The sequence below is a fragment of the Sylvia atricapilla genome, chromosome 2 (assembly GCF_009819655.1).
Source record: "Sylvia atricapilla isolate bSylAtr1 chromosome 2, bSylAtr1.pri, whole genome shotgun sequence".
Lineage (NCBI taxonomy): Eukaryota > Metazoa > Chordata > Aves > Passeriformes > Sylviidae > Sylvia > Sylvia atricapilla.
Window position 1 is genome coordinate 20,576,055 of NC_089141.1, and position 22,698 is coordinate 20,598,752.

Consider the following 22,698-nt stretch of genomic DNA (forward strand, 5'->3'; position numbering starts at 1 on the left):
AGCCTATGGTCAGGTGTAGCCATTTTTCCCCAGTAATGACCAGCAGGATTTGACAGTTTTAGCACATTTTAGACTGCTCAGGATACACAAGAATGCAGCAAACCTGAAAATCGTACAATGGAGTTGATATCGGTTTCCAAGAAGAATCTTGCCTTAAAATTACCATTACTAATCCCAGTACTAATTGTGAAGAAAAAAAAATTACAAGATGATCAACAAGAGGAGCCTCAATACAGCATACAGTTAGGCTAAGTTGGTGTAGCCAGTAAGGCTCCATGCACACCACTTGCACTGGGGAACTGATTCTATGTTTTCCAGCACTGTGTTTAACAAAAGGGTTTTCTTTCCTATTTAGGTAAGTCCTTATAGACTGGATGTCTACAATGTCTTAGAAGAGCTGTCAAACACTACAGTTCCAGCACTTACCACCATTGTCCATTTCCACTGTGACCGATTCTCCGCTCATAGGGAAAAGGCTCAATGTATCCTCATATTTCCCTTGATACAGAAAAGAGTGTCCAGCAAGGCGAACAGAGACAATCTCGTCATGAGTGCCAACACTGAAAAAGTGCCATTGAACCACAGTGTCTCGGCAAAATCCAAGGATTTCACTGCTGTCAGACACATAGCCATTTATTGCTAAAAGGAAAGCAAAGTAAAAGTGGTTTCAGCATTTTTATTTTAAAACTTCCAGTTATTTGATGTCAGTCCACTGGACACATGTTTGCACTGGAAAGAGACTGGCACAGGGCTGAAACTATGATAATTTCCATCTCTGAAAATACTATCTCTAAGAAGGCAGGGCGCTGCATCAAAATTTAGTTAACCCTTGTCTTTGCTTCAGGGTCCAGAGCCAGCCTAGCCACTAGAGGCAACGTATGGATAGGCCTTTCCTCTCTGGCAGCTAGCAATTAAACAAGGGGAAATGGCCTCAAGTTGCACCAGGGGAGGTTCAGGTTGGATATTAGGAAAAATTTCTTCACTGAGTGTTTAACTATTGGAACAGGCTCCCAAAGGAAATGGCAGTCATCATCCCTGGAAGTGTTCAAAAAACAAGCAAACGTGGCACCCTGTGATACGTTTTAGTGGGCATGATGGTATTAGGCCAGAGGTTGAACTTGATCTTGGAGGTCTTTTCCAACCTTTCTAATGCTATGATATTTCTTCTTTCTGTCCAGTGCCACCTGGCATGGTTAGACGTTCACTGACTCTCTGGAGGATTCCCCAATTACACTTTTGAGAACAAGCAATCACTGAGTACTCAGGTTCATATAAGCTTTCCTATTATTCATCTCAGTATCCCACTCACTGTGCATTATGTTCGAGTTATAGAACTTGGGATCATCCCTTTTAACAGTGGCTGGGTTGCTGCAGTACTCCTTGATGTTATCCTCTAGGTACCAGCTCTTATTTTCATCGAACACAGCAAACATTGCCTGCTGCTCCTCGTCTGCCTTTTTCTGAAAAAAACCACAGCAGTTAAATTTTAGCAGCAGACATCTGTATTAAGAATTCAGTCCTACAATCTCTTCCTTATGTAAGCAACATAAGTCCTGGTAAATGTGATCCAAAGGATGAGGGGGAGTAGAGGCTCCAGACTTCAATCCTACTACTGCAACCAACCTGTGCTGGAACACTGAGCAAGCCTCTAGTGCTGCTGATGCACAGGTGGTTTATGACTGGGCTCTCTGTGACAGGACCAGACTTCTGGTTTGACCTGACAAAGCTTCTCACATTTTTTTCTCTCAAGTAATGCTTAAATTTTTACCAAGCAAGATTTCAATAACTGGTAAAGGGAAGCCCTCTCCCAGAACACTCCCATGCTGTTTTTGTTGTTCCAGATTCATTGTGCCTGGGATTGTCACATGCTTTGGAGTTGTCTCTGTTACAAAAAGGGACCAGGTCAGATCTGAATATCTTCAGAGTACGAAAATATAATAGCAGCAGGAAAATTTATTATCAAGTCAATAAATAGACTTTTGAGTCAGGCTGACATTTTGTTGATCTTTCTTAGCTCTTGCTAAGAAACACAGAACATAATTCCTTTACTGCTGTGGACAGTTAGGGGACTGTTTCTTCAGGAGCCTATTGGTTTAATTGCCCTCTACAGAACAGTTCTCTAAGGGAAGTAAAACGAAATTCAGTGTGGACCAAATAACATTACTTGAGCAAAATCTGCCCAAACAAGTTACCTGCACACCCTTTTGTGTCAGTGCTTCACTTTTACAAATCAGAAGTGGGCCAATCAGTCCAGAGGCTATATCTCTCTCAATATTTACAGCACTGTGATACAGCCTTGTAATACATTGTGCATCCTGTGCAGTGGGTTGGTCTGTTTTAGCAATTTTCCACTCGTAAGTGTACGTCTTCCCTGGTTCAACTCCTCTACTCTGGGTGCCATTGCCTAAGGGAAAACAAGAACAGTAATGATACAAACTCAGAGCCAGATCTTAATATAAAGCTGCACCTTCTAACGACATTGGTGCAGTTTGGCCATTAAAAGCTACCTTGAGATAACTGAAGTTCAGCAAGAACTTTTGTCTCTTTAAAATCACAAACAAGAACAGAAAACTTAAACTAATGGAGGGTATTTGTCTCTGCTTTGCAGATAATACCTTGGTTTCTCTATAAGGCAACACAACAGGTAAGCAGAGGCAGAGCACAGAACTGAGGTCTCCCAGTCATGCATATTCCCAGCCACAGCACCTCCTTCAAAGCAACAAAACCATCCATAACAGTTAGTGAAATGCAAAAATATACTTCACAAATTTTTTACTTGTGGGATCCAGAGGATAATCAGCTCCTTCTGCATTCTTTGCAAGTGTCACTCCATGGAAATAAATGCTGTAGGGTCGACTGGCCTTATTTTTGAATACAATCTACATTGATAGGCAAATGAAAAAAAAATTAGGATTCAACAAATCCTAGTCTGAATACATAATGAAGTTACCACTACAGTAGAATTTGCCTGGACTTAGGCCAGAAAGTGACAGAAAGGCAAAAGGGTATTTTGAATATTGTTTGATACATAAACCCAAAGAATGAATGCTGTTACCATTGTGCTGAACTTTGTAGACCCCACTGAGTGAAGTTCAGCTGCTTACAGCTGGGCTCTGGAAGGTCTAAAAAGAACACTTATTCTTCTAGCTACTAGGCACACACTATCTCTGGAAATATGAAGTTACTGACTGAAGCTCTTAAAAACCATCAATATGGGAGGAAAAACAAAATCAAACCAATGCTTGTCTCAGATTCTAAGACCCAGAGGGGATATGTAAGGAAAAGGCAAAATTTCCTGCCTATTCTTGACAAAATCAGGGTTTAAAAAAAAAAAAAAATTGAGAGAGAGAGAGAAAGAAGAAAAAATACAAACATGCTAAGCTCAAATTCAGAGCCACAGAGTCATGGTAGAAATTACAGAAGTTAAAGATCATGGAACTTTGTGATGCATCAATAAATGACAACAGACAAGTGGATGTTGCAGCACCACAAGTTTGTAACGCAAATGTTTTGTAGTTTCATGCTATAACCTAATGAAATAACATTTGATTATGGAAACTAAGTACCTTTGTCTAAAACAGCCAGAAAAAAAATATCAGCATAAGAAACAAGAGGCTCATGACATTCAGCCTCACATACAAATCCCCTCAGATCTAGGGTTTTTTTCCCAATTTGGATCATATAGTGTCAACATACATTTTACAGAGTGTGACTGAAGCATGTTTATGTTGTAAAATAAAGCACAATCATGGAAATAATATAGAAGGAACACTGAAAAATGCAAGCTAAACACTGTTACTTGTGGTCATACCTTACAACAGGACCAATATTTAGAACATCAGCTATATTATTTGAAAGACAAAACAAATCAAACTAGTTCCTTTGTATCTCTGCCTCAATGAAAAACATGCTATGGCATAAATAATCTCTGTATTTATGTTACTTACTTTGACTTTATCATTGATTTGAGCTCTGATAATAGGGCCCAAGATTCCCGTTTCCTTGGGACGAGGGTTTTCCAGACGTGTAGTGAAGCTGGCATCAGTATATTGCCTAAAAATAGCCTTTTTATACCTTTTACCTATGAGATTGGAGAAATTGTCCAAGTGTTGTGATTTGTAGTGTCTTAAAAATAAAGGAAAAAAAAAGTAAAATTTAAAAAAAATTAAAAATAAATATTCAACAATACTTGAATAGTAGCATCTGTTAAAATACAAAATTAGCATTCAAGCAATTGCTAGAAATCTCACTGCTTGAAAAAAAATCCAAACCTTAAACTAACCTAATGGTTTTCACCCCAGATTCTCACTTAAGTTAGGTAAGAAGAACCTTGGACCATTACTTGTGTTTTGGTATTACATATGACCAATTAATATCAGAGTTTACATTTAATTTAACAGTGTGCATACAAGCAAGAAACAAACTGAAGCAGCAGGTACAGTTTCAAGGTAAGATAGAAAACACTGTTCTCCTTTTTCAAAGGCTCAGTTGAGCATAGAGGGAAAAAATGCCAATTTGCTCACAGTCGCAAAGACTCCTGGAGAAATAGGAACACAATCTGAATCCCAGTCAGGCACCATACATTAAGTAGTGTTACACTGAGGTTTCAAACATTAAAATTTTTAATGTTGAGAGAAAAACTATGATAAACACGTGGAATTTACACAGAGCAACTTGTTTGTTGTCACTCACACTTCAAAAAAGTTTACTGTAAAGGGATAAGCTCTGCAGTTTTGAACAAAGGAAGAAAAATCAGAGCACTGAGGTGGTTAAGCAAGGCAGTGTGACTGGCAGGAAAGATACAAAAGTTTGTTCTGTGCAGTTCAAGAGCACTTAAGGGAAGCAAATAATGCCAAAGGAGAATGAGTTGTGGAAACACTGTATTTCTAAGGAGGTATATGAAACTATAACTCTCACAGAATAAGGAATTTGTTTTGTTCTGCTTAAATCCGTAAAGACTCTTATGAATATCAGCTTGTAAAGGCACAAATAGCACTAGGGAATTGACAGACTGCAAATTTAACCCCACAGTGCACTGATAGGGCTGTATCCTATGACATTGTGTATGTTACAGAATTCCTTCTATTCATCTTAAGTTGAGCAAAATAGCCCAATATGCTTACTTATTATGACTTGTATTCCATCTACATTGGTACCATGCAGAGGTCATTTATAGAGAGCTGTTTCTCCTGTTCCCTAAACACCTTATTGTACTGAACTTTTAAAAACTCTTAATCTCCAGAAATATTCCCTCCCTCCCTTTCTCTTCCTCTTAAGGATTGTTTATTTCAGCAGAATTGATGCTGAAAAATATTTTAGAAAATAAGCTTGTATGCTGCTTTGGACAATTCCTAAGTAATCATGTTATTTTGGGCTCCCTGTGAGAGACAAAAGGTGGTGTCCACTGTTGAGCTTCTCAGCAAAGAAAGTCACTGACACTGGTGAGAGTCCAGTGAAGGGCTACCATGGTGATCAAGGAGCCAGAGCATAGAAGCAAAATTGCAGTTTCTTCCATCATGCAAAGACATAGTTATGGGAGCATCTTATCTTTAACCTCAGCTATCAAACTGACATTACAGAGGAAGCAGGACCGTATGCTTCTCAGAGCTGCAGGGTGAAGAGATGAGACACAATGGACAGAAGGTGCAACATGAGAAAGAACGTTTAGATATAAGGAAAAGCTTTTCCACTGTGAAGCTGCAAAGGTGCCAAGAGAAGCTGAGGGGTCCCTGTACTTGGAAACAATAAAAATGCAACTGCATAAGGTCCAGTACAACTGGATCCAACCTTGCTGTTGGATACCAAGAGGTTCTTTCCAACCACAGTTATCCTGTGATTTCATGTTAACATTCCCTGTTATACTGACAAAGTATTATTTTACCTATCAAGGGTGTCTGGAATATTTGGGGCATAATCCCAGGTAACTTCTTCTGCAGCAATGAAATAGTCCCAGGTTTTGACCATAAGACGTTCTCTATAGGAGAGACGACTCTTCTTTGCCTCTTTGTCCCCACAGTCCCTTACAGTGAGGTAACCGTGCATTCCAGCTATTTGAGAGGAAACAGGACCATAGTGATTTCTCATGTGAGGAACTCTTACCACTTAAGATTTCTCCAGTTCTTATTCTTTAAAACAGAATTCTGATCATTGCTGAAAGATACCACTTTCAAATGATGAACAAAAAATATTTTCATCACACTGAAGTACCGTTAGCTGAAAATACTCAGTTTCTCAGGAAACACGTGGTTTCTTACTAATTTTATAGTGGTGCTTATCTAAACATTTAACAGAGACTTAGATGCTGAAGTATTGAATCACTGTTGCTCTGTGAGGTGGACACCACAGTAAAGCTGCAGATAAGAACACCTTTCAGTTCATCATGCACTTCCAATAGAATGCCCTGTTCTTGGTCAGTTTCTTAGTGAAATGACAAAACCACCTGAAACAGATTAACTGTACTGTTACAAAATAGCAGAAGGCATTTGGGACATAGAGAAGGACAGGTGTCTAACAACGAGATGTTTCCTTGCCTTGCAGGTGCTTTTGGACAAGAGAAGATATAAGCCACCTTCCTTCCTCAGTCACTGTCATGTTCACGGTGGTTGAGGCTCCTCCCACCAAGTTAACAGCAGAAACTCGGCGATGTTTTTGCTCCATGGACTGGCCATTGACATGAATGGAGAAGATTTCTGGCTTAGAACTCATTCCTATCAAGTGCCAGCTAATGTTGTCATATGCACAAGCCTCTAAATCTGAAAGAGACATGAGATTAGGGTTTAGAATACAGGCAAATCATGCAAGTTCCCCATGCACTTTAGGTTTAAAGTGAATCTTCACTGAAAACATTTCTAAAAATTGCTGTAATCAACGTTTGCAACAAGAGGAAGTTTTGGAAGTGTGTAAATGGAACAGATAGCAAAATCTTGTAGGTCAGTAGAGACAGGTGTTTAAATCTTACCTTGCAAGTGACAAACTGACTTACAATGAGCTGGTAAAAAAAGGGAAAAAACCACAGTGCCTTCTTTTGGAAAGCTGACCTGTCCTTGCTTGGGGAGTGAGGGGAAAGCAGGGCAGGAAAGGCAAAGAATAAAGCAAGGATCTAAGCTAAAGACTGATGACAGTATCTGGTGACAGTAACTACCCGCTCCAATATTTCCATTAAAAAATCTCTACTTAAGACAAACTTTTGTATTTGCTCAATGGATGGGAGAGAGATATGATTTTTTTCCCCTCAGGAGAAAAACAGGAAAGCACTAGCAACATAATAATCCCACCATCATCTTCCTAGTCTTCTCACTTAACTGAGTTTTTTAAAGATAACTGACTTTTCACTTTAAAGAAGTTTTGCATCCAGTATGTTCTATATGCTGTAGAACAAACAATTCACTTAATCAAATCACTCTCTCACCATCAGCTTGTTAAAAAAAGAGGAGCTTATTAAATTACCCTTTTTTTTAAAGTTAGTAATCCTTTTCCTCAAGCAGAAGTCTTCTTAGAAGTAATCTCATTGTTCCTACCAGTAATTAAGCATGACTTCCTTTCAAGCAGCATAGATTTTCTTCCAGAATCCAGATGCTCACAGACACATTCTAAAAAAGGCTGTATCCTATTTCTGCACATTCCCATTCTTGTGCATGAAAAGCCACTATAGGTAATATTCATAAATGTTAATTTAATTTCACATAAACCTGAACAGTACCTGGTAATGTTCCATCAGTATAGCCATTAAGTGTATACTTGACTGATGCTGATCTTTGCCAACTCTTGTTTTCATCAAACACACCAAACATCAGTACATATTCCCTGTCAAAATGTTTCTGTGAGCCATCCTCATTTAGACTTCCTGTGAAGGAGAAACAACAGGTCTTAATTTGAAGCAGAAATAAAGCAGATTTCACACTGCATTTGCATTAATGTATATTTAATGAGCTTATTTCACCTGTTAACATGTAATGGCTGAGCCTGATCAAAACATGGCCTTAAGAATGCCTATAATGTGATTTTATTTCTGGAAGTACTTTTGGATTGGGTAACCACCAAATCAAAAGTCTGAAGTATTCCAGAGAGGATAAACATCATGCAATGAACTGTCTCAGATAATTTCTGGCAATGTATTGAAGAGATCCCCTTAATGAAGGGAAGTGTCAAACACCTTCAAGTCACAACCAGGTGCTTCTCTTTTCAGACTGTGAGACAAGGATAAAAGGGATGGCAGAGTCACCAGCATTATGAATGGCACCTTTTCAGGTACTGACATCATCAGCACTTTTAAAAAGCTTAAAACTGACCACTCAGCAAACAACATTTACACACAAAACACTTTAACAGACACTGCTGGGCTGGATTAGTTACAAGAAACTGTCCTGGCTTATTTTGTGATACAGATGTAATTTCTGTCAAGAAGTAGAATTCATTCTGAACATGCCTCATAGAACTGGTGGGATTTTTACTGATTCTTTCTGTACATCGCTCACATGAAAAACTTCCACCTGCTACTTTCAAAACATAATCCCAGTCATTTGGATTGCAGGAATTAAAAATTTGCAAACTTGTTGATTATTCTACCAGGGAAAAGAGGTAGTGGAAGAAATTATCTTTCATATATATTTTTTAATTTATGAGAAGCTACAGAGTTCTGTTTTTCTTCACAAAAGAAGCCTCAGCTCAACAGAGGAATTTATCTACTTGCCACACAAAGAACATTCAGGCAGTGCTTTAACTCAAAAGTTCACTTTTCATAACTTTACCACCTCTTAAATGTGTGAGACCACAGGGACCTGACTCTAACCAGCAGCCAAACACCCACTTTAATGCCTCCCCATCCCCAAGAGGACAGGAGAGAATACAGGAAGAAAAAAAAAAAGAAAACTCATGGGTCAATAAAGATGGTTAAAAGGGGAAGGAAAGAGGAGTAAACAACAAACAACGCAGAAGAAATCATTCATCATCTCACACAAGCTGACTGATGCCCAGCCAGTCTCTCAAGAACAGTCACCCTGGAAGTGAACACCCTCATTCTCCCCACACTGTTGCTTCCTCGTCTGCCTCCAGTTTTTATTGCAGAATGATGTTAATGGTAGAAAATAGCCCTATTGGGCTAGAAAATGGTAGAAAATAGCCAAATTGGCCTATTTGTTTCATCTGTCCAGATGGGTCCCCTCCCAGCCTCTTGCCTACCTCCAGCCCACTGTCAGGGGAGGTCTAAGCAGGAAAAAGAGAAAGCCCTGACAGTGTGCAAGCACTGAGTGGGTGTATCATCAATGCTAATAAAGCCAAAAATACAAAAATGCAGCACCATGTGAGCTGCTGTGAAGAAACTAAACTTCATGGCAGGCAGACCAAACACAGAGGTGTATTGCAGATCTACCAGACACAGTGTCCAGTCAAAAAAGTGTGTTCAGAAATCTTAAAAATGTGCATAGTGAGCTGTTTGTCCTTGTTCTAGCCAGAAACATACACCTGAATTTTCTTGAAGGTGGTGATCATGCCAGTCCATCTCAAATTCATATCTTACTCAAGCCCAGAGAGCATGAATTTGAGAGGCCTGAGAAGGAAGTAATTTCAAAGTATTTGCCCAGATTAGCTCAACCAGTATGCCATAAAATATGCATCTATACAAAAATACACAAAAACCCAGAGAAAGAAAACCCAAGAAAATGAGGAAAATAACAAGTCCTAGATAATACTAAAAGCTCCAATCATCAAAAAAACTCAGGAGGAACATAATTAATACTAATGCCACTCCTGTGAGGTGATATGCGTAGGTGTGTTCTGCATTAAAAAGGGCATCTGTGGGTGAGGAGTGTCCTTGTGCAACCCACACTGAACCAGTGTTCTGTTTACTTTCAGGGAAGCTTTGAGGTCCAAGTCCATGCAGTCTACACAAAATTTTGGACTCAGACTAAATCAAGCTAAATAACTCACTGCATGTTCACCACAGGAAGGATATATAATTTGGATAAACCTTAGATTTAAGGGACCAGTAAGTAGTTTAAGTACTTTACACAGTGGCATGTTGTTTCAGTCATCCCTTAAAGCAGCGCTATGTATCTAGTAGCTATTTACAAGTGCTACAAGACACCAGTTATTAGTGGAGATGGAATTCAGTGGTTCAGACTGCTAAAATCCGAAGTCTCTGATCCCATGCAAAGATTTATAATCTGTTCAAATTTGGCCATATCTTCAAATGACTAGTAAAAGACACATTGCTCTGCAATTTTAAACCCATGTTACAGAAGAGTGTTCCAGGTTCTTGATCAGACAGCCTCTAAAAGACAATGGGTAAAACAATTATTTCCTGCCTTATTCTCTGAAATGGCCAAACCATCTTGAATGAAGTCTTAGAAGATATGTATTCTAAGACAAGAAATTTGAAGTCATATATTTAGCAGTTAAGCAACTGAAAATGCAACCACTAGAGGCAAATGTATTTATTTGCAATGCAAATAAATTAATGCAATGCAAATTTATTAATGTTTTCTGATCATCTTATAATTATAGGATGGAACTGCACGAAAGCTGGCATTCAAAAACTTTAGCATCCATAAGAATGATGTTAAAAATTTTGTTTTATACTGCAAGTAGATATATGAAAAAGAAAAAATTATATCTTCTCTCATTATCATAGATAATCATCTTTGTTAAGAAATGAAAATGTATTACCTTATAGTACTCTTACAACATTTCATTACCTTTCTTACAGATCAGCAATGCTCCAATCAGACCAGAGTTAAAATCCATTGTCATACTCTCATGAGAATAGTAAGCATAAGTAAGACAAGGAAGGTCAGCTTCTCTTGGACCAACTTCTTCTGATATATCCCACACATATGTGTAGAGCTGGCCTGGAAGTACAGCATCATCTCGTTTTTCTGCAGGTGATGTTCTGTCATCATACAGGGAGCCTGCCAAGGAAAGAGTCAATAGGGTTGCATGAAGACAAAGAGCAGTTAAAATGCCTGGAATATCTTCCTACAATCAGTTCCAAGAGCTTTGTTTGGTCTTGCTTATATGATATTTCAGCTTCAAAGAGATAACTCATGACTCCACTAACACACTGTTGAGAGTAGCATGGGGAGAGTAGCTACTCCACCATCTCCTGTTCCTCATAGATTAAAGATTTCCTAGAGGTATCATCACCGCCAAACGGTTGGGCTCTTCATCAGTCTGACTAGAGTTAGGATGGAATGAAGCTTCAGCCTCTGCTCACTGATGCTCTGCAGGGGAATGCTGCCCACTGTCACCCTTCTAACTGTCTCTCATAAAGCCACTGCATGGGCTGGCACTGCCTTGCCACCCTAGGCCTTTTGTACACTGCACATATCGAGCAGTTATGGCTCTTGTCTGTGCCTGCCACATCCAGCAGATCAGCAGTATGACAAAAGGGAGACAGAGAATCAAAATCCGAAGCACAAAAGGTGCATGAATTAGTAAGACAGTCAAACTGAACTGCCCATCACTTCCAATGAGATGTTCTGTTCAACTCCATGAGATGGAGTAGCAAAACTCCTTTTGCACCACATAAAACCCAAAGCCTTGCATGAATTTGTAAACTGAGGGTCAGAGCTTTGGCTCAGCACCCAGAACAGGGCAATCCAAGAAGCATGAGCTACCAAACTCGTGTTGGTATAGACATTTTACTGTCCGTTTGGTCATGGTTTATCATCTCTTTTTGCTGTCTCATGAGGGTGTGGAGCAAAGCACCACAAAGCTGAGGATTAAATGCTGAGGATCATAACAGCATGATCAGCACTGTTAGGAAACTGTGCTCATGACACTCATAATCCTGGTGTTACACTGATGAACAAGAAAGGAGCTAATAACGGACGTGAGGTTGCAATCTAGGAATCAACAGATATTTGTGTTACACATAGCCTCAAACATTGATCTGGATCCCTCTCAACATTTCATGCAGTAGTCTACAAGTAAATGAACAAAACATGGAGTTTTTACAGTATATACCTTCTTCATTTTTGCTGTAAATGAGACCCTGAGGATGAATACTGACTGGCTTGTCAGCCATATTTTTAAGGTGAACTACTAAAGTATCTCCCACTTCAGCACGCAGGGTTGGTCCCAGAAGTCCTGTAGTTATTCAAGATAAAGAAAGAGGAAAATCTTAATAAAAAAAGTATGTATAGCGAAACAAAGATTTTTCTCCTCCATTAGAAAATACTAGCCCTCAAAGTACAAGTTCCAAAATTAATGCAGAGAATGTAATAACACCGCAATGAAGATTTACCCATTAAAAGGCATACCAGTACTTAAAGCCTGTAGTGCATAGTCAGAATTGTTATAAATTATGTATCTGGCAACTAGCACTTATTAATCACAGGAAAACAGAAACAGTAGATTTAGGGGGGAAAAGTTATTTACAGATACAGAAAGTTTATCAAAAGATTCATCCTGAGGTTTACTGCAAATTTCTAGGAATCTTTCACATATAATTTAATTAAATAGTTTTAGAAGATAAACATTTTAGAGTTTAAGAATTTAGAGAAAGACATTTAAACACATTATGTTAAATTAGCACTCTGAATGCCAGAAGTCACAGAACAAAGAGGTCTTTCAATACCCAAATGTTATCCAAATAAATAATTAGTTCCACACTGCAAATTTCTTGCAGTATTTCCTGCAAAAGATTTCAAGTGCTTGTACCCCTACTCCCCATGTTGCAAAATTAAGCAATTAAAAAGGCTGCTAAGACAACTTTTGGCTTCTTAGTCTCTTTTCTTGTAAACTGTTTTGTAAATATTTAGTTTCAGGCCTTAGGCTCCTTCCATGTGAATTCATGGTGTTATCACTGCAGCTGTGCCATACAACTATACATGCACGTGGTAAATCTCATCAGATGCTGAAAACAAAGGAAACAACTTTGTATGGTGCAACCGATTTGCAGACAGCCACATCCTCTGAAAGCCTAACCTCTCCATGGCCTCTGGAAGCCTCGTTCCTGCACTGTAGAGACCTCCTTCCCTGCGCCTATTTATGGTTTATGTGCAAATAATGGACACAAAAAAACAAGCTTGCTTAGATTGTCACTGTCTTCAAAACAAGCAACAAATGAAAATACTCAGAACACTTCATTCCTGTTTACCTGCAAACGTATTTGCTGGTTTTTCTTTTTTAAAATCCACTTCATATTCTCTGTAAGAAATTTTCTTAAATACAGGATCTGAATGCTCCAATCTGAAACCAAAAGAGTTACAAAAAATATTGAAAGGACAAAGATTCTGAGATGTCACTGCTGTTGAATTCAAAAAATGAATCTTGGAAATATATTTAATCACTCGCACATTTTGCTGAAGGCAAAGCACACAGTCCAACTCTTTGTAGTGTCTTCCCCTTCTCCCTCTTACTCTATTGAATCTGTGACATTCCTGAGCCAGATAATTTCATATAAGGCATCCAAAGTGCATACCTAGAACAGTTCACCACTGATTTTACTGGTTGTTTTTATGGGTCCTTTTGACTCTGGGGTAAAGATGCCTTTGTTTTGTCCAAGCTACAGAAGAAGATGTCCCAATTCATACTTAACCTAGAAAGCATCTGACAAGACACAGTGAAAGAAACCTGAATTTCTGTTTATTCAGCCCTATGTTTGAACTTCAAGACCCACCAGAAGGGTTTTATAACAGCATTAGCAGCAGGCTCCTGTCACAGGAATGACTCTGGAGGCAAGCACAAAGCTGTTCTCTGACAACCACAAAGGATCTCACAGCAAGTTAGAAAATGCGAAACACTGCAAGTGCCCTCAGTCTAGTTATGTAAACAATTTGGCACCCAGTAGATCACACAATGTTTTCTCAGAAAATATTTAGGCAAGCAGAAGGAAACCAGCACAGGACACTTCTGCAATGGAAATAATGACGAGAAGAGGGCTGAAAGGATAACAGCCCTTCACATGTATTGGTTGATTTACTATAGTGTGTATGATGACTGAATCCAACAGTAATTCCACTAGCTTTCTTTATAATGCCCTTTCAGGCAGATTTGACAATGAGGAGCTGATGGGCTCTCAAGCATGGGGAGGCTGAGCAAAGAGAACAGAGAGAACCCACTTCAGTGACATCCAGAGTCCGTAAGGGGGAGATCTCTTTTGGGAGAGATCTCTTTTTAATTCCTCTGAAATCCTCTCTCATCACAGAAGAGTGAGGCAGAAGCGACTGGTGTTTCAATTAATTCCCCTCTCCTTAAGTTATTGATAAAATTTTGTTTTACTCTTTAAAGGGAAGGATGGGATCCACAATCTTCATTGACAAGAGCTGCCCTAATGTGGCAGTGTTCAAGAGAATATGCACGTAAGACTGCAAGGTAGAAGAGGAAATTTATCAGTACCAGTTGTATAGTGAGGAGGAATAAAATACCTAGTGCACCAACACTTGAGAAATACCACATTACACAAGAAGGTCTAGATAGATAAATTTTAGGAATTGCAGCAGCAACACTGCAAGATCCACAGATAATACATTTTCATTTTGTACTGAAGCACTTTACAAGTAAATAGCACTTGTACATGGTAACAAACCTCTGCGAAGATAAGACCAACACTCAGAGATGTTAGGTATCCTTTTCTAGCCTGTATGATTGGAAAATTAAGGAAATAGCTCAGGAAGAATTAATTTTCCTTTCAGCCTCTCTTCAGTTATTTAGAAATAAAAGCACTGAATTATCAGATTCTTACACTGCATTTAGACATTCAGCTTCTACTGAAATAAGCACTAGTTTCATACTCCAATACCAAGAGATTCAAGCCATTAATTCTTCCTCAGTGAGTATATTTGTGTTGTAAGGTTTTTTTTTTTGCTTTCTGTTTCTCTTTTTGGTTGTTTAGGTTTTTTTGTTTGGTTGGTTTTTTTTGATAATTTTGTTGGATTTTGTTTGCTTGTTTGTTTTGGGTTTTAGTTACATTTCTATAAGCTTTACAAAATTCATTAGACCCATATGGGATGTGACTTGCTCTAAATACTCATGCAAGGTAACTCAACTGGTATTTCATATAAAATACTGCTGGGTTACCTCAGAGAACTTCAGCTGAGGTTTTAGACAGTCTTGTGAGTCTCTACTGCATGAAAACACTCCACCCACAGTGTGAATTTAACCAAACAGCAGTTGATGCTTACACTGATGTGCCCAGTGCAGAAGAGAATGAAGTTCTAACTAGCAAATTCACTTGTCCAGGTCAATCCTTAAACGGCATCTGACCTTATGTTCCTACCTTTAAATCCTATTTTCTTCTGTCCTGCCAGTTGGACATAATGTTTATACCAACTCTATTAAACTTTCAAAAGGGTTTTAGAAATCACAGAAGCTTTGTTATAATTAATAACAGTTATAATTAAATCTTGGAAAAGAAGAAGTTAGAAAGTCATAATCTGAACTGGAACTTTTCCATATTATCCTGAAATGCAATACATGCTTAGAAAAAAAAAAAAGAAAAAAAGAAAAAAGAGCAAGCCATCCACCTATAAATTAATATATATAGAAAAGCAGGAGTATCAAAAAACCTAAACTTTTCATGTAGAAGAACAAGTAGTTTTTAATTAATTTTAATGTTTAATTTTTAGTAATTCTACCCCCTAATTTACAGAATTTGAAATTACATCCAAGTTCTGTAATCTGAAGCAATGCACTTGCTGTGTTTATAATCCTAAGGATAGAAGTAGTAATAAAAACCCCCATTTTATATTCTTGATTGGTGGATGCAGGTAGGCTGGCCACCATGCAATGCTATCCGAAAAAAATAAAATCATTCTTTTCACATAATGAAGCAGAGTAATGCTTGATCTTAACACCTTTAGTCATCAGAACTCAGAATGTACATTTCACAAAACCCCTGAACAACTCAGAAACAGCACAGCCAGTTCCAAAGTTCATCTGGCTGTAATTTAAGTGAAAGTGATAGTATCAAAACTGGAACATAATTTCCTTTAGCAAATTCTAAAGTCTTTGAAATCTTACCAAACCGTGGCTCAACCTAACATTGCTCAACATCCATGTACCTAAAATAAATACATTAAAAAACCCCAAGCAACCAACATTAAGCTATGCAAAAATGACAAAAGCAAGTCCTGGTGCTTATATAACAGAAGTACTCTGAAAACATAAAAATAATTCTATCCATTAATGCAGCAAATAAAAAGGAGCTTTTAATATGTCACTGGCCCTAGTTCAGATCATGCTGTTTAAGGTCAACCAAGTCCCTCTGAAATCAACAGACTGGGCTCCAAAGTCCTCTGGGGCTCTGCAATTCCACAAGAGATGAGAGACACAAGCCACTTTTCAGTTACAAGGGAGGACTAATTTCATCCTTCTTATGCTGTACTTTGTTACCTGGACTTTTCCTCGGGTTGCGGTTTGTAGGTCCAGCTAGTGATCTGTGCAGCTATATAGTGCTCCCTGACCTTCACAGCTCCCACCACATGTTGCTCTGAGTCTGGCCACCAGGAACCAAGCAGAAGCAAGAGGAAAAGCTGCACACAGTGCAGTGTCATGGTAGAGATGCCTGTTGATGCTGCTCTGGAAGACAAGGCAGAAACCACTGCTTTTATTGCTGTTGCTGCTTCCAACTTCCCCTTAGAAATGAAATAATTGTGATGCAACAGGGCAACAACATTTGCTATGCTCAGGTCATTGCTCTTCACCTCCACCTCCCTTTACAGACAGGGATCCAATAGAGATAAAAAACTGTTTAAACTACCTTCCTTCCCTTCCTCCACACCACCTCCAGCAAGAGACAAGGACCAAGGAGAAGCAGCTTCAGCCTCACTAGATGGTTGTGTCATTGTGTACTGAAGCAGCAGGATATCAGAGGCAGAAGATTATTTAGATTACTTCAATTACAGGATGTTTGACTTGGATGGTTAGGAAGAAGGGGGGCATATTTTCTATCTTCCCAGAAAACAGAAACCCAGCACATGGCTGGCACAGATGGAAATTTCCCAGGTAGATGCTACACCTCCTGAAAAAACATTCCCAGGTTAAAAGCTGAAGGAAATACTGAAGGATTAGGTATGAGGAGTAGAATTGGGTGCAGAGCTAAAATTCAGTTCAGATCACCATGTACTGCATGCTCAGAACACTGAGGCAGCCGCCTTTCCAAACATTGCCAGCTTCAGTTCGATTTCCACTACACTCCCAAATTCCTCAGGTAATAGGTAACCAACAGGCTTCTCAGTGGCAGCTACCAGGTCAGACTGGAGACTTTTAATCCAAGTCTTGACTAGGGTCTGTTGACATTTATCCAACAAGAAATGATCAGGAAAATACTTTTTCATAAGGTAATTACCAATGTCAAATGTATTACCAAAAATACTTCCCTGTTTTTGCCAGTGCTAAGAAGTTGGTCAAAACAACAACAGTGTTTCCACACCCTCTATTAGAAAAAGAAAAAAAATCCTACCTATCTTTTTTGTAGCCAGAAAATGAAAGCAACATTTTCAATAGTGTTTTCTTAATATTTTATTGAAAAAATTACTTAACCTCCCAGTCAAAATAACTCCGCTCCAGAACTAGACAAAAAAGGACAACATTTCATTTTGGATTACTTCAAAAGAAAGCCTGATCAATTCTAGGTTTGATATATTTTTTTAACAGTAGAATGGTCTAACTGGCAGCTTGGTTAATTTCTAATAATTGGTCCAAACTATACAGTACTTAGAAGAAATAGGGAAGATGGCTGAAAAAAAAATTATGAAGACCAACAACTAAATGCTCACTACCAAACCTTAGGGTCATTTGGTGAATAAACTTGAAAACAATCATGCTCACTTAGCACAAGACTACATGTACATTTCTTTCAACAAATCTTCCTGTGATTCCTGTGATTCAAATCTTCCTGAGTTTAATGAACTAAATGTTTGCATTCTAAATTTCCATTATAAGTAGGCTTCTAATAATTTTTCCTTTTAACAAAAAGCATAAATTATTGCAGACTAAAAATTACTACCCAGATTACGTGATCAACAGCCCCTGCTTTGTGTCTGTGAGCTGGGAATCACCAAAGCTGACATCAGTTGGTTACTTCCCTTTTATCCATTGTGAGGAAATTGGGAGCTCTATTTTTAAAATTTCTTAGTCAACTGATTATGCAGTTATCACTCTAAAGGTAAGAACTTCTTTCATAAGTGTGACTGTACATACTGATAGTTTTAAAGAACAGTATCAAATTGCACTAGATACCATTTGTTACCCTTCTTTAACCCTTTAAGAACAATAAATGCAATACTGGCTGCTTGCTTATTTTCTCCTCACATTTTAAGTATCAAAGTAAAATTGACCTGCCTGAAATCATCTGCATCAGCCTTAAATTATTTTTTCTTTTTTTTCTTCCTTTATTTAAGCTATTCCATCACATTGTATCCTCTAGGCTCTATGAATTTTCAGTGTTCTGAAGATCATTATTAATAATCCAAAGATACTGTTCCCTTCCACCTGCTCATTCATTTCTAATATCTGCGTTTATATCCTGCTTGAGGTTGCAAAAGTCTAATACATACACATGATTTTTTTTAATTAGCATTGGTTCCCTGCAAGCTATTACTATTAGTTTCTGAAAAGTTACACAGAATATATTCTTTTAGGCTGGAGTCTTCCAAGACAATGCAACTTTGTTGGCTATTCATATATTTAGCTCTGATCTTCTTTTCTACTTCATAACACTGTTCATGCTACAAACTTCATATTTTATCCTCATTGCTTAGCCACATGTTCAAGTGTAAATTACGAGTCAACAAGAACATAAAAAAATCATGTGGTCAAAAGCCATGCATAGAGGAACGTGGGTCCAGTGCAGGCTGGCAAGAAAGTCTCTGCAGCACAATGAACAAGGCTATTCCCAAAACAAAGTATTACCTTTGGGATGTACTGATACTGAAATGCCAAATGAAAACCAAGCATGGAAAGAAAAGCCTAAGCAGTTATCTTTTAGCCCTGAGAGCAGGTCTGCATCTTCCAGCTGAGTAAGATTACTGTCTATTCTGATGCCCAGTAATTAGGGTCCTAATTTCTTGTTATGCTACATGAAAAAACATACTAAGGGTATAGTTGCAATCCTGCTCTATCAGCTGGCCTGTAAAATTAACTGGCAGGGCCAGTCTTCTACCTAGGCTGGGTGAAATAGCCTAGGCTGATTCTAAGTGATCAAGAACAGATCTTTAAAAAGAGATGTAAAGTGGTGATAAGAAACTTGCTGCAAATAACAAATTAAGATCCACAACAAACTTGGTTCTATTTCATCAAAAAAATACCCAAGTGCCAGCAGGCAGTCATATCCTGATACCTGCCATCAGCTTTCACAACTGGTGATGGAGAGGAAGCTAGTACAGAGAAGAAAAAGTTGTACAATTGTTGAATTGGTTGCTAATAATGCCCTAATAGAGATTTCTCTCTCATTCAAACACACAAATCAATGCACAGCAATTGTACTTTGTTTAGTGCAGGATGAAGAGGCTTCATGGGCAAACAAGGAGTTAATTATTGAATCAGCAGTGAACACGTGGTTGGGAAGAAAGTAAAAGACAGAGGGGGCACTTACCAAATCTGCCAGGCGCGTCTGGGAAAGGAAGCCATCAGCCGAGTATCTTCACTTCTGTAAGTGGGTGCTAAAGCCAAGAAAGGTTAACCTGTGAAACAGCTCAGTTTAGAAGCTGAAAGTAGATGTGCTATGCCAAAAAAATATATGAGCAGGCAAAAAGAAAAGATAGCAAGAGAAACTGAGGCTTTCTTTCAGAGAACGAGTTACACAAAAGAAGATGTATGTGTTTTGATGACAGCCCACACAAGAACACATTGTGTACACTGTCAAGGGAAGGCAGGCTGTGTGACTTCTGTGGTCATAAACAAACTAAAAGATAGTAAGAATGTAAAAGGGCATTTCAGTTCTCTCTGGCACTTCAGAAGTGCTTCAGAAGACAAATAATCATGTTGATTTAAACCTAAATACATTCACGTTTTACACTTGTATTTTGCCTTGGCAGAAAAGCAAATGTCCCTTGTTAGAATTGGGTGTTTCTCCAGTCGATATTTGTCAAAACCAATTATTTAGCAGGACCCAAAACTATTTGCACAGAGATGCTGAATTCAGCAAACTTACAGAAAAAAAATAAACATGTTTATTTTCTAAACGCTGTAAAACCTAATTTCAGTGATTTGGGGAATTTGTCTGAAACCACTGGCTTGTGGTCTGAAAAAAAAAATGATTTTATGGAACAAACAAGGATTTACAAGCTTCCTCTCTTCAAAAACTGCATTAGTGACATCTTACTTAAAATTTTGGCCTGACTCAAGTGAAGCCAAATTTTTTCCTCCTGTGTGTTTAACTTTTGCCAGAAAAATTCCAGTTTGACTCAACAAAGAATTTTGTCCCTATTCATTGTTTGTGTTCTCTGTGTTCCAGTTTGTCTTCTTTACTGAGAGATTTCTGTATTTGCCCAAGCTTACAACTGATATGCACCATGGGAGCAGTTGGCCTCATGCTAAGTCAGTCTAGCAGCATATTCATCTTGGATTTCTTTCTGTAGAGAACAACAGTAAAGATACCAGTGCAAAAGTTTGGAGCAAGGAAGATTGAAATTTTTTTCATCATAAATCCTTGCTGCAACTAACTGGACTACCAAAAAAAAAAAAAAAAAAAGCCTCTTATCAAGTTGTACACACCTACTTCCAAAAATAAGGATGATATTCTGAATGAAGTAAATTTTTCATTCTTTATACAGTTAAATTTTCTACATCCAGATGTTTTTTCCCCAAGTAATACTTAAAACAGATCTTGTAAGTTACTGGCATAAAAGGCTATTTTCCACCAGAAAAGCAGATTGGCATGTTTCAGAAACATGAAATCAGTAAGCTTTTACCATAAGAAAATGGTAATTATAACAGTAAATTATAACTGTCCCTGTGGACTTCACAACACACACAAATTCAAAGCACACTAGATCTCCAGCAATGCTCAGGCTGTTTGCTAGCAAGCTGGTTAAACAAACTGCATTCCCACACCTAAAAATGCTGCCACAGAAGGACAAAGGAGAAATTGCCCTGTTTGTGTAACACTATTTCCATCCTGAATTACTTGTAGCTTAGGCTTTGAGATTAGACTTTTAAAATACTAAATGCAGAAAAATACAGAACTGCACTTCGCACAGTTACGGCTTTGATTTTCATCTTCCACATTTATTTTTTATTGGAAGCAAGTATTTATTTGTATTTTCAATTTTTTACTATTATGATACTACTTTTATATTTCATGTAAATTGAAAACTAGATATCTGAAGTTTGACAATAGGCTGTGATGGTCATTATTTTACATCTCTGTGAGGTTATTCCCTTTGCATCATAACTCATTCACTGGGCATAATCTTTAGATTTAGTAGAATCAAAATTTCACCCACACCTTCACTGCATGCAGCACCTGTAAGCAAGAATGTACCCCAAGTCCAAGATCAAGAAACAGAAAGCAAAAGAGCCACAAGAATTGTAAGGTGTGTAGTAGGAAAGTGAGCAGAACTTCTCAGAAGCTCTTCTGATGCAGACACAAAATTCAGGTAATTGATAATCATGCAGGATTTGACAGAAGCTTTAACTGAAGTTACTATATTTGCATGTTTATAGTAGTTCCTATGGCAGCAATCCTTGGTTCTATCAGGAATTTTAAACATTAATCCCAAAGGAAGAGGAAGATTAAGGTACAGTACAACTGCTGCAAGTGCACCCAGGTCAAATTTGCTTGATAAGCAGCCAAGCAGAGCACAATGTCTTAGTCACCAAAGATTGGCTTTTGTGACATCAGACAGTGTAGGGCTAAAAAATGACATAAAGCATTTAATATGGTGATGATGGAAGCCATTGTCAAGTTCTCTTCAGTTCTGCTGTGCTTCTTTTTCTGTTAGCGTCAGAGATAAAGGACTTTTTTGGTTTATACATTAAAAAAAAATATCATGCCATTTGCTTTTATCAAAAGCCTGACAAGAAAGAATGTGGTATTTTATAACTTAGCTTACTGGAAATTTATGAAACTAAATCACCTTAGGGAGAAGGATGTTTCAAAAGATTCTGATGCATCAAAGGAAAAAATATATACATCACTACTGGTTATTTTAAGTTAAACTCACTCTCTTTGCCCCACTCCAAGCCCCCCTATCTACTGGGTGGAGACAGCTGCTTCCTTTATTACCAGAAAGCCCAAAACATCTTTGAGATTAGTCTCATAGGCAAATTCCTATGGCATGACTCAGTGGGTGTGGTTAAGTTTTTAACAGGTTTCAGCCAGAATTACTCTTCACTTACATAGAAATTGCCTAAGATACTGTCCAAAAAAGAGGAAGTGAAGACAGATATCAAGAGGAAAGTCAATTTTCGCATAGAATACAGAACCTGATTATATGTTCCCATGTAAGTAAGAACATGGTACACAGGATAGCCAAAACAGGCACCAGCTGTGCCAGGACTGGGACCAATCTTCCTACTCAACAGTAAATTCAGTCCATTGCAGACACTCAACTTCTGATTACCTCGCAAAATGCAAGATGGATGTTTGGGAGACAAAAGTGCTTTCCTGAAAGCTAGTTTAAGAGAATCTAATGACTATAGATATATGCACAAATATATATACAGAGACATGATGGTCCTTTCCTCCAATTTTCCATAATAAAAACCTTACATTTTACAGGGCAGAAAGTGGCTGCTAAGGCCTGGATGCCTCTA

General features: G+C 38.1%; 1 protein-coding gene across 1 annotated transcript in view; it reads right to left on the reverse strand.

Annotated features, from left to right (window-relative positions):
* Window positions 1-16,566, reverse strand: part of F5 (coagulation factor V) — a 34,391-nt gene extending 17,825 nt beyond the window's left edge. The window contains exons 1-12 of the mRNA XM_066340944.1: window positions 16,333-16,566; window positions 13,097-13,188; window positions 11,962-12,084; window positions 10,692-10,904; window positions 7,700-7,843; window positions 6,531-6,752; window positions 5,882-6,047; window positions 3,948-4,125; window positions 2,777-2,879; window positions 2,193-2,404; window positions 1,310-1,460; window positions 427-639 (exon numbers count right to left, since the gene is read on the reverse strand). Of these exons, the coding sequence (XP_066197041.1) occupies window positions 427-639; window positions 1,310-1,460; window positions 2,193-2,404; window positions 2,777-2,879; window positions 3,948-4,125; window positions 5,882-6,047; window positions 6,531-6,752; window positions 7,700-7,843; window positions 10,692-10,904; window positions 11,962-12,084; window positions 13,097-13,188; window positions 16,333-16,493 (1,978 nt within the window). The 5' untranslated portion in view covers window positions 16,494-16,566. The remainder of the gene's footprint in view (window positions 1-426; window positions 640-1,309; window positions 1,461-2,192; window positions 2,405-2,776; window positions 2,880-3,947; window positions 4,126-5,881; window positions 6,048-6,530; window positions 6,753-7,699; window positions 7,844-10,691; window positions 10,905-11,961; window positions 12,085-13,096; window positions 13,189-16,332) is intronic.
* Window positions 16,567-22,698: the final 6,132 nt, after the last annotated feature.